The following is a 12000-nucleotide window of genomic DNA, read 5'->3' as shown; positions in this document are numbered from 1 at the left end:
CATGGATTGCTGCAACTCAGCCCCTATTATCCGTCAACAAATGAACAGGATCCAGTGAAAGGGACCTCTTCAACCAGGACTGGTTTTAGAGAATGGAGCACTGGGCTGTGTTAAATCTGGACACAACGCGGCTTCATTCCCTTCCTTTTTATCTCCGCCGCCTTTTCAAGATGTTTTCCAGTTAAGGGTAAGTCAGCAAATATGTTTTGGGCAAAGTGTTGGCACTTGCTAAAGAAGAGAACATCTGTCTCAATCAGCTGGTCTATTCTATTGCTGCAGCTCAACGGAGGCTCTCAGCACTGAAAGACAAAACCGGGGCAATGTCTTCAGAAAGGTTTTTTGTGTATGCAGTTGCAATTTTCTTTTGCTAAAATTTCCAAGGGCGGGGAAGGAGGAAGGGAGGTGAGAAAAGAAATTAAAGCCCATTTGCTTCATAGTAAAAGAGCCCCAGAAAAATCTCCATTTCTAATGTTGCAAAATTCCTACCGCGTTACCATCGTTGCATTCCCACAGCCAGTTTCGCAGCCCTGAAAAGGATGTCCTTAATAGCAGCAGGCACAATGAATAATAGTTTATTAGTACAGACGGTAATTTTCTTAGAAATATATTTGTGTTTAGCTGAAAGAGCCACGGCATTTCCTCGGAGCAAAAGAATGCCTTCGGTTTATTCTAATTGTGCTCCCGTGCACAACATGATGGCATGGCCCGAGCGGTCAGCACGTGTCGGACGCAAGGAACGTGCCGTGCGCTGGTCTGGAAGTGCACAGAAATCGGAGAGCGTGAAACCGAGCAGACACAGGGATGAGGGAAGCCGCCTGCACGCCTCGAGATGCAGCCGAGGAAGAGCCTGTGCCTCGCGAGACCCGGCCTCGGCTCCCAGGCTTTGCGAAGGCACCTGAGCCCAGCCTGGCTCCCTGGGGAAGGGGGACGTGGCTGCGCAGGACCCCGAGCCTGCAGTGTCGGCAGCGGCTCTGGCAGGCAGCAGGGAGGAGTGGAATGTGGCAGAAACGGGCCGTGGGCTCGCAGGGAGACAGGCGTACACAAACGACTGCTCGGTGTTTCCTCCAACCCTCTTCTGGCCCTGGGCTTGTTTGGGGGATTCTGCGAGTCATACGACCCCGATAATTAATTTCAGCTGATTAGAGCCGTAAGCTCCAGAGGGACAAAAGAGGCTGTGCTAGGTTTGAAAAGGATGCTCGGGGCAGAAGGCTGTACTGTAATTTGTTACACATTATAGTCTCCTAAAGAACCTCCTTACAATCTGCCAGGCCTTAATGTCTTAATTTCTCCTTCAGCATTCCCTTTGACACACTATCCAAAGTGATGTATGGTGGGGGATGATTGCATGGGATCAAGCAGAGGGAAATCCAGGAGGGATTACAGCCCAATCCCTGGGCAAACAGGCGCTGGAGTGGCTGAACAGCCACAGCTGTCTGCCCCACAATACCCAGAACAAACAGTGCCTGGGGAACAAGGCACGGCCAGGGGCACAGGCAGGCAGGGCGCGGGAAGGAGACAAAACCTGCATTCAGCCCCCTGGGACCCCGGGCCTTTTATGAGCCTTTTCACCCCAGCTGCAAGCTTTTGAGTTGTGCTTCAAAATTCTAGAAGCCGGGCTGTAATAAAATTGGGTTTAGTGATCAAAGAGAGCTGGAGATCCAGTGCATATCCGGGCTGGGCAGGGGCAAGTGGGGACTGCCACGAGCAGTTTGTCCTCTTCTGTTCTCTCTCATCTAATCAAACACCAGTATTAGGGTTAATAACCTGTCTCACATTGCCAGTCTTCAGGCAGAAAGATCCTTTAAGCTGTTTGTTTAAAAACATAACATGTATGAACATGCTGTTTTTTTCAGGGATCAAGATTAAATATATAGACCATGCCCAGAGAGGAATCACGGGGACTTTTCACATAAACCTTAAGAAGGAAAATCCCAGCTTTCCATCCAGAGATGGTTTAAAGGCTTTCACTTTCCCAGTGTGTACGGACAGGTTGCCAGTGACAAGAACTGTAAAACCCAAATTACGCCAAGCCAGAGTAGTGCTAACTGCAAGTGAGTAGTTGCATGGCAGGAGGATTAAATGCAAGTGAATAAATGCAATTCTGGTCGCACTGGAATTTGCCAATCGTGCTTTTTTCTTTTTTTGGCGTCTCCTATGGACCTTGCTAGCAATGACATCAGCCATCAAATGGGGCGTAAACAAGATGCGCACGACCTGTGATGGAGGAAAGCTGCTCATAAGGAGAAAAGCCTCTGTGAGGAAGAGAGCCTGCCCACGCTCTGCTCAGCACCGCACTCTGCCCTGGTGTCCCCACAGCCGCACGCTCCTTTGACACCCCGCAGGCAGCCAAAATCCCCAGGGACTTGGCGTGCTCTGCCCAGTCCCCGTGAGCCCTTGCACGCCTGCTGCACCCAGACTGAAAGTGGAGCTGGCTGCCAGCAGGACATCCCATTGCTGCTCACCCTCTGGGCAGCTTCTCTGCTCCTGAGTCCGTGGCTGGGGCTGGGGGAGATTTTCCAGTCCCGGTGTGCTCGGTGGAGCCTGCCCCAGGGGTAGGAACAGCCACACAGCCCCATCTCTCTCCCTGTGCAGAATGCAGCTGGAGCCGGCCCATGTGGGGGGTGGCAGAAGGGAAGGCGGGTTGGTTGGGTCCCATCTTGCCACCACTGCACAGCCTAAACTGGCATCGAAGAGATGTAAAATACTGCAGAACGGGGCCTGCTGGGAAATAGCCCTGTCTCCTTTAACACCCTTGCCTCGACATCCCACCAAATCAGTCACGACGCATGAGGCGGGTGGGACAGGGGCTTTCGGGCCACCCCCAACCCAATGAACGCACCAATCCTGCCGATGCACAGCTATCTGCCAGCACCAGCGTTACTGAGCACGTCAGTGCTCCCAAGGAGTTGTTGCAAAACCACAGTTCCAACCTCAGCCGAGCTCCCCCCAGCTCTGGGAGGGGGCTGCCATCAGCCTCTGGCTCAGGTCTGGAACCACAACACTGTCAGAACGTGGGCTCCGGTAGGAACGAGACTTGGTGCAAAGCCACACAGTGCCTCCAGAACACCGGCGCTGGGGTGAGGCAGGATCCTGGCCGAATCTGAAGTTACTCAAGGAAACGAGAGTCTGTCCCCAGATTTCACTGAGCTTTGAAACCTGAACACGTTTGAAATGTGAAGAGAAAAGCTATGTGTTATGTCAGAGTTCTAGAATGGCAAAAATTCTCCCAACTTGTCACAAGAAGAATTCTCTCTGGAGAGGAGCACAGTCAATAAGCACTGCTCCCAGTCTGGGAATTGCATCGTTTGGTGCAGATTCTGTTGAAAAACTAGCTCGTTGAACATTTTTTTTTTTCACTGTAATTATGTAATTAATGCCTTCAGAATTAACTGTCAAAGGAGGGACACTATTTCTGTTATTAGTTATTTCCTCGCGGTATTTTTACATGGGTGAGGGACATTGCACAAAGGGCTGGTTTTCTGCATTTTATTGGTCTCATAAGGAAACAGATCCCTCAACCTTTCCAATGAGACTTACAAAGCAAACATTTATTATTCTTCAGCAAGACAACATGCACCTCCAGTGCACCCTTCGCAGAGAAGCAGGCTAGACTTTGTGGGCATTTAGGTAAGTAGCGCTCACCCAGAAAAACAACATGCCTCCCACAAACCAAAAATCACAATTCAGCCAAGAACTGCTGTTTCTGTGGTCACGTGTGTGTTAGTGTGATAGACTAAAAGGATCCTGAAATAAATGTATTCCCCTAGATCCTTTGATGTCTGCAGGAAGATGATGCTGTTTCATACAGTACGCCTTGCATGCATTTTGCAGCTTGTATGTGGCAAACCATGTAAAATTGCACCTGAAATGAAAGGCCCAGAATCTGATGCAGCGATGAGAATGGAAGCATTTCCGAGAGTTTTTCTTTTTTTCCCCTGCCTTCTGGGTCCCTCCAGCACCCCTCTTAGCCATGCCAGCGCACCCAGCAGAGGCGTCGCTGCCTGCCTGCCAGGCTCACAGCAGGCTAGTTTCCCTGCTCCTGGGAGCTCCGAGACACGTTCCAGGCACTCATCCTGCCTCCGGCATCCCTCTGCAAGGCACGGGTGGCAAGCCCTCCATCGGCGGGTGCCTGGGACCTGGTCTCTCCCACTGCCTCACACCTCCACCGCTCTCCTCCTCTGCACGGCTGGGACTGAGAGCAGGGCTCCCCAGCTCCACCAGCGTGGGACATCCCTTGGCCCCCATCCCATCCCACAGGGAGCTCCCGGGCCATCCCCTGCCATCCTGCAGCTCCACAGCCTGCTGGGCTGAGGCCGCCAAACTCGCTGCACTTGTGCTTTCAGAGCGAGAAAGGCTCTTCCCAAGAGCCCTGGGTGTTGCAGCAGGGCACAGCCCACCCCAGCCTGGCTCTAGGGGCTCGGCCAAGGCAGGCGGGTGGCAGCGCCTGGAAGGTGGCACTGCCCGGCTGTCCCCGTGCCCTGTCCCCCGGCTGCCACCACTACCGTCCCCACAGCCCAGCGCCAGGCAGCAGCAGCGCTGGGAGATGCACAAATTACAGCCCTGGCTGCAGAAACGGTTAAGGCAAAATGGAATGATTCATTGGAGCAAATTAAAAGCAAAGCACGAGGTGGGCCAACGATAGGGATTAAGTGTAGTGTGTGGTTACGTTCGCCTCCAAAAAAATTTACACAAACTAAGCCATGTCATGCTCGGTTGTCAGAGGGAGAACTGAATGTATTTTCATATGCAGGTTCTCAAAATTCTAGTGACTGACTCTTCCATCCTTGCTTTAGAATGGGTAAGGAAAGGGAAAAAGGCACAATGCGCTTCAAGTCCAGACACCATCCTGCATTTCAGATGTTGGTCTATGGGAAGCTAATACCCAATTTATGATTATTAAAAGATTTAAGCCTGCAGCACAGAGATTTAATACACATGCTGCATTCTCTAAAAAGGTCTTTAAATAGGCAGGTTTTGAAAGTAGCCAAGAGCTCGAAGGCTCAAAGGGCTGCTTAACGATCACCGTTCCACATTAAAGAAAGTTATTTGGATGGGGAGCGGGAGTGGGACTGCCCGGTGTGGGCTGCGCTGCACCAGGCGTGGGGGCAGCAAGGCGGGGGCAGCCCCCGGCCCCCACGGGTGTGCGTGGGCACCGTCACCCACGTGGCCACGGCAAGGGCTCGGGGCCCAGCTGCAGGGTGCTGGCTGAGCCGTGGGGTACCAGCCGAGCCGTGGGGTGCTGGCTGGCCGTGGGGTGCCGGACACACTGTAGGGTGCCGGCTGAGCTGCAGGGTGCCGGCCAGGCCATGGAGTGCTGCCCCAGTTGCCCCCAACCACTTCGCCCAGCCTCAGAAGCGCTGCCCAACAGCACTGAGGACAGTGGCTGGGTGCCTCCGTGGGTGCAGCTGGGGGGTGCCCCCCCCATTCTGCGGGGCGTACCCCAGAAAAGGAGATTTTGCATCTGTGCTGGCATGAGGCCCTGTACCCGCATCCCCCCCCGGGGGCAAGGGGCTGCCCCAGTGTCCAGGGGCATGGACAGCGGAGGAGGGAGCGAGCACCAGCAGCCCTTCACCCAGCCGCTGCAGGGCCCTCGGTGGGTGTCGCTTGCCGCAGAGACCCCCGGCCCACCGCGGAGCCCCAGCAGTGCACCCACGCGGGGTCGGGCAGGGAAACGCTCCCCTGGGGGGTCCCCAGGCTCCGGGGGAGCCCCGGCCTTTCCCGAGGGGACGAACCGAGGAGGGTCGTGGGGTACTGAGGGGTCGCGGGGTACCGCAGCGTCCCACGCCGCCGTGGGGGGCAGACGAAGGCGCTGGGGGCTCAGGCTCGCCGGGCCCCCCTCGCCGCCCCCCCGCGTGCTCCCAGGGCCGCGCGGACGCCTCTGCCCCGCTCCCGGCCCCGCGGGGCGATGGGGGGTCCCGGGTCCCGAGGGCGGTGCGCTTCCCGATGCCAGGGGGCCACCCCTAGCCTAGGGGGTGCTTCCCGAGCCCCGGGGACCGGCGAGGGGCATCCGGGTCCCTCGGGAGTCTTCCTCAGCCCCGATCCCGGGGGAGGGGGGGGGTAATCCCGAGCCCCGTGGGGGGCGTCCCGCGCTGCGGGGGGGGGGCTGGAGTTGCTTCCCAATCCCGGGGCGTGCTTCCCGGTCCCGGGGGGCATCCCTGTGCCGCGGGCGGTAGCTCGATGCCGGGGAGCGCGGCGGGGCGGGGTTTTCCCATGGCCGCGCGCGGGGCGGGCGCGGGCGGCGGCGGGGCGCGCTCTGGCACGTGCTCCGGCGGGCGGGGCGGGCGGGGGGGCGCGCGGCGGGGCCGCAGCTCGGGGGCGGAGGCACGAGCGCCACCGCCCGCCGCCCGCCTGATTGACAGCGGGGGCGGCCGCCAGCCAATGGGCGGCCAGCGCCGCCGGCCGCTTCCCCCCCCTCCTCCAACCCCCCCCGCCCGCCTGCCGCCGCCGCCGCCGCCCATTGGCCGCCCGCCGGCCGCGGCCTCGCGTGCCGCGCCAGCCGCCGCCGCCGCCGCCGCCGGGCCGGGCCGGGCCGCCGCCGCCTCCGCCTCCCCCGCCTCCCCCGCCCGGGGCTGCCCCTGCGCCCCGCCGCGGGGCTCGGTGCTACAAGCAGCGCGCCGGGGGGACAGGGGGGGCGTGCCCCGGTGCCCAGCCGCTGGGAGCGGCGCGAAGCCCCCGGGGGAGCGGAGGAGGCGGGGGGGGGGGAGTTAAGTCGGTGCCCGGGGCAGCCCCGCCCGCTACCCCCCACGTGTCCAGCGGCGCTGGGCTGTCCCGCCGCGCGTGACTGACAGCCCGCAGAACCGCTAACCAATAGAATCACGGCTGTTGCCGCGACCGGGTTAAGCCCCAACGCTTATTGGCTCCCGGGAGTGTGGGAACGGCCGCGGCGGCGGTTTCACACGAATGAGGAGCCGCCGCCGGGTATAAAAGCGGGGGGGGCCCCGGCCGCCGGCACTGCCGGCCCCGCCGCCGCCGCACGCGCCCCGCGCCCGCCGCACGCGCCCGCTGCAGCCGCTGCCGCGCCATGCCCGCCGACACGGGCATGGAGAAACCCACCGCCTCGCCCATCGCGGGGGCGCCGGCCAGCGCCAGCCACACGCCAGACAAGCCGCGGAGTGCCAGCGAGCACCGGAAGGTAAATGGCGGGTGCCGGTTGGGGCGCAGCAGCGGCGGTGCTGGATGGCGGCGAGCCCGCGGCCGTGCTGAGGTCGGTGCACCGGGGGTTGGGGTTGTGGGGGGGCGGGAACCCAGCCTCGTGGGGGGGCTTACCGGCTCCGCTCTCCCCGCAGTCCTCTAAGCCCATCATGGAGAAGCGGCGCCGGGCGCGGATCAACGAGAGCCTGGGGCAGCTGAAGACGCTGATACTGGACGCGCTGAAGAAGGATGTAAGTGGGGCTGGGGGTGCCGGGGCGGGGGGCACCGGCCGGCGGCGGGCAGCCCTGACGGCTCGGCTTTTCCCCCCCGCAGAGCTCCCGGCACTCCAAGCTGGAGAAGGCGGACATCCTGGAGATGACTGTCAAGCACCTGCGGAACCTGCAGCGGGCTCAGATGACCGGTAAGCACGCTCCCCGCCCGCCCGGGGGGGACTCGGCACCGGGGGCTGGGGACCGGGGAACCGGCCTGAGGCTCACCTGCCACCCGCTGTGCCCTCCAGCCGCGCTCAGCGCCGACCCCACCGTCCTCGGCAAGTACCGGGCTGGATTCAACGAGTGCATGAACGAGGTGACGCGGTTCCTGTCCACCTGCGAAGGGGTCAACACCGACGTGCGGACCCGCCTGCTCAGCCACCTCTCGGCTTGCCTGGGCCAGATCGTGGCCATGAACTACCCGCCACCGCCGCCGTCCGGGCAGCCCGCCCACCTGGCCCAGCAGCCGCTGCACGTCCAGCTGCCCCCCGCCGCGGCCGGGGCCGTCCCGGTGCCCTGCAAGCTGAACCCTGCCGAAGCCCTTTCCCCCAAGGTCTACGGGGGTTTCCAGCTCGTCCCTGCTACCGATGGCCAGTTCGCTTTCCTCATCCCCAACCCGGCCTTTCCTCCCAGTTCCGGACCAGTTATACCCCTGTACGCCAACGCCAACGTGCCGGTGTCCGCAGGCAGCGGCGCAGGGAACGCGGCCGCCACCCCGGCAGCATCCCCGGTGCAGGGGCTGACATCATTTGGGGGCAGCATTGTTCCAGCATCCCAAGCGGGGAGTCCCATCGCAGAGCGCAGTGAATCGGTGTGGAGGCCTTGGTGACTTGCCTATGAAGATTTTTATTTTTTTCCCCTCATCCCGCCACCCCCCCACCCCCACCCCCCTAAAAAAAACCACAAAAAAACCCCCACCAACCACCAACTGTTCCGTTGGCTCCGTTGTATGGAGCCATGTTACGTTTGGGTTTTTTTAAGCAGATTTAAACAGAAAGGAAAAAAGGACCTTGCTATGAACGTGCTATTTATTATTTTCAGAAGTTGGGATCTCGACTTGTATTTTTACTCCTTTAAAATGCCTTTATTTGAGATACTTTTTTAAAAAAAATAAATGAGAAATAGTTTTGTAACAAATATTCAAAAGTATAATGCCAAAGTTGTTTGTATCCTGTTTGTCTGTGTGTGTGTGTGCCTGTGTTGAAGACTTCCAAAAAGAAAAGGAAAAAATTGCAGGTGTTTAAATAAATAAACTCTTCGAAATAGATTTAATTTTGCCCCCCCACTCCTTTCATTTTGCTGGGTTGAGAGTGGGCAGGGACAAGCTCATCCTGTGTGTGCACCTCCCTAAAAAAAAAATGAATTTTATGGCCTTAAATAAGGCAGTTGGAAGGGACTCGTGTGAAAAATAGTTGCGCGGGGGAGGTGATGGGTTTGAGGGGGCACTTCGGCAGCGTTAAATGTCTCCTGAGAGCTTTGCTGCAAGTGTCATGTTGCTATTCAGAAGGAAACATTCCTAAAAATCTGCTCCTGAAACCTGAGGAAACACGTGCTGCTTGCTACCTGCCCGGGGAGCTCCAGAAATAACCCCGCGCTCGGGTTTGGGGTGGCGGGTGTGTGTGTGCGCGCAAAAGTTACTATCTCGCCTACAAAAGAGGCAAGAGAGTGTCCCTATTGTGAGGAGGGTAATTAGAAGGTATAAAGGGTCTCATCGAGTATGCAGCGGGCTCTTTGGGAAGTTGGGAACCCTATTGAAACGCCTGGGAACTGGGAGCTGAGGGTTAATGTGTGTCTTTTTTTTTCCTGGCCACTCTCATTGACAGGGCCAGATAGACTCTGATACTCAATGCTGTTGTAAATTCAATTGCCTGGCCTCACAATGCCTACCTCATAAAAGAGAATAACTCAGGGTTGTGGCTTTTTTTTTTTTTTTTTTTTTTTTTTTTTTTTAAGTTTCCCCCCAGTAAGCAAGGGAACTGAGGAAAAGACAGTTTTGCCACCCATTCTGACTCACCCCCCGGTACTTGAATCCTGGCCAAGTGGAAGCAATTGCAGCCTCACACACACCGAATTAACCACTTCCAATTGTCACCAATTAATAAGGCCGCGGTGTGGAGAAAGACTATTAGGAGTGAATGCACAGTATGGAAGGGAAAGCTTTGTGTGCTTTGCTCCAAATTTATGAGGTGGGGCTATCATGTAATCTTTGAGAGAAAAGCCAACAGATGATGCGTGTGTGCCAAAGCCACGTCCAGAGGCATAACCCATCTTGGCGGGGCTGCCTCCAGCCTCCGGCCCGTGGCATCCCTGTAGGCAAAGCTGATTCTCCGGGCTGATGCCTCCCTGGGACCCAGGGTGTTTCCTGGTGGGTTGGGTCACGGCCACGGCGGGACCGGCAGCATCTCACAGTTCAGCGAATGACTCGATGTTTGCAGAACATCCAGTTAACGCAACGGGCCCAGGGAATTCTTTAGAATGGAAATGCAATTTCATCTTTCAAGGTCTAGTTCTATTAGCAACTGGGCTGCAGCATCTGTGACGACATGGCACTGTGTATGTGTGTGCTGGGGGGTATATAAAGCAGATTATCTGCTTCTGAAGGCTTTTTACGCCTCCCTGATATTTCAGCAATGGTTAGGTATAGGGCCACAGGCTGCTCGGAGCCTGGTACTGATCCAGTCCAGCAATTCCTCTGCACCAAAGTGTGGGCAATCGATCAGCACTGAAAGTCCTCCATCACACAACCAGAACTAGGTATCCATTTGAATCAGGAGGTTCCCAGGAGGTTTTGTTATGCAATCACAGACATAAAAATCATGTTACAGCGATTCTCTTCCATCCCCCACAGCTGGTTACTACCCCTCCTCTTCTCTCTGAAGAAGGCTTGGAAGAGCAGATGAAAGCCTGCCTGTCGCCTGGGTGTAACTGTATACCCCCCCAGGGCAGCACCACATCTCTGGACTTGTCCCTCACTGCCCAGTCCCCTCCAGGTTGCCCCTAGATTCAGCAAATTTCTTTTATTGACAAGGTACACAGGCCAAAAGCGAGACTGCCAAGCACTACACCGCTGAGTTCAATCACAGAAAAAAAACCCCAACAAACTAAAACCAATCAACAAACCAGCCCTCTTTCCAGAGTGGGTTTTGAGTGATTGCAGCATTGCAAACATGACACGCACCACGGCGCTCCCCTGGGATGCTCATCTCCCAGCGCGAGAGAAGCATCCACTGCTCTGCGTCTTAAGTGAGACCCTGAAATGCAAACACCTAAGGGTACTGCCATCATGTCAGCCTCCATACAAACACTGCAGAGCCCAGCGCTGCCACCTGCTCTCTTTTTGCCCTCAGGCAAGTACCAGGTACAGCAGCTGGACGTGAGGTGCACGGCACCAACAAACTTGCATGCCAGAAGCCTGAAATCCTTCCAAGGGATGTTGCTGCCATCACCTCCAGACTGCTTCAGAAGACGTACAACTGAGGTTCAATCACTGTGTCTGCCCTTAGGTTGCACCCTGTACTCTGCTCTTCTGGCTCTTTCCAGGCTCTTCTTCTACAACTGGGAGGGCTGCCATGCTCCTTCAATGCTTTCTATACAGCTACTTTTCCAGATTGTGCTAAATTTGGACTTATCCCTTTAAAGGTGCAGTAAAAGAGCAAAGTGTGCCACTGCTGAGAGGTAAAAGTCCAAAGGGATGGACATAGTGCCAAGGCGATAATGGTTAGGCAGCCTGCAGGCAGCCAGAAGTCCGTGGCTGTAATGGCACCATCTGGGCACGGTGGAGCAAGGCTCAGTGGGAGGAAGACAGCAGCGAAGCCCAGCTAGCCCGTGATGCCTCCTTCGCCTGAACTTAACTGCAACAGCTCTACTTTGGTCCAAGGGAAACAAAAGATGCAGGGTTAGCTGTTAACTAGCCATTTCCAGAGCCGGCCCAAGGCTAACCAGGGCAAGGAATTTAGTTCCACCCCCAAAAAAATCTCAGCAAACTGTTAAGCAGTAGTTCAGCTTAGTGTCCTCAGTGCTGCCGCCCCAGCAGGCATCCCCTGAGAAACACTGTTCAGTGCAAGGAAGGAGAGGTTCCCCCAAGGCCTCAGGCAAGAAGCAAAGTCCCTTGCAGCTTCTGGGCTGTCCCAGTTCACCAGCCAGCAAAGAACCATGGGGGGAAAGCGCCCGAGGCTGAAGCATTATTCCCTTCCCATCTCCTGCCCTGGTGCCTCTGCGTTCTTCTGCTTAGGAGTTTCCCAGAAAGGAAATTTTCTGGGGTTATCCTCCTGTGTGCGCTCTGCTCCGCTTCGCTCCCCGCCTCACCCAGCTGTTTCTTTGCCATCCACCTCCTCTGACCACGGCTACATCTCTTTCTCTGCTGCTGCTGCTGCTCATCTCTTCCCCTTCCCAGCGCGCAGCGCTGGGTGGGCTCTGCACTGGCACCGGCACGGGCACCAGCATGAGCACAGCGCAGGGGAAGCCAGAGGGGACCATGGCCGGTGGGGTGCTGGGCTGGGAGCTGCCTGGCCCTCCCTTTCCGTGGGGGATCTTGCTCCCCATCCCGTCCCATCCTGGTGGCAGCCCTGCTGGGAGCTGCGCGAGGGGTCCGGTGATG

The 12000-nt window shown here is 57.4% G+C and overlaps 1 protein-coding gene across 2 annotated transcripts; it reads left to right on the top strand.

Annotated features, from left to right (window-relative positions):
• Nucleotides 1-6936: 6936 nt before the first annotated feature.
• Nucleotides 6937-8542, top strand: HES4 (hes family bHLH transcription factor 4). 2 transcript variants are annotated; one of them, XM_037382097.1, is made up of 4 exons: nt 6937-7204; nt 7287-7382; nt 7465-7552; nt 7652-8542. In XM_037382097.1, exons 1-4 carry the CDS (start codon nt 7022-7024, stop codon nt 8230-8232), a joined length of 948 nt encoding a protein of 315 aa, XP_037237994.1. In that variant the 5' UTR covers nt 6937-7021; the 3' UTR covers nt 8233-8542. The 2 variants fall into 2 exon arrangements, with proteins under 2 accessions (XP_037237994.1, XP_037237995.1); XM_037382098.1 differs by having other exon boundaries at nt 6938-7132.
• Nucleotides 8543-12000: the final 3458 nt, after the last annotated feature.

Source organism: Falco rusticolus, chromosome 3 (assembly GCF_015220075.1).
Source record: "Falco rusticolus isolate bFalRus1 chromosome 3, bFalRus1.pri, whole genome shotgun sequence".
NCBI lineage: Eukaryota > Metazoa > Chordata > Aves > Falconiformes > Falconidae > Falco > Falco rusticolus.
This window is presented reverse-complemented; position numbering and strand designations above follow the sequence as displayed.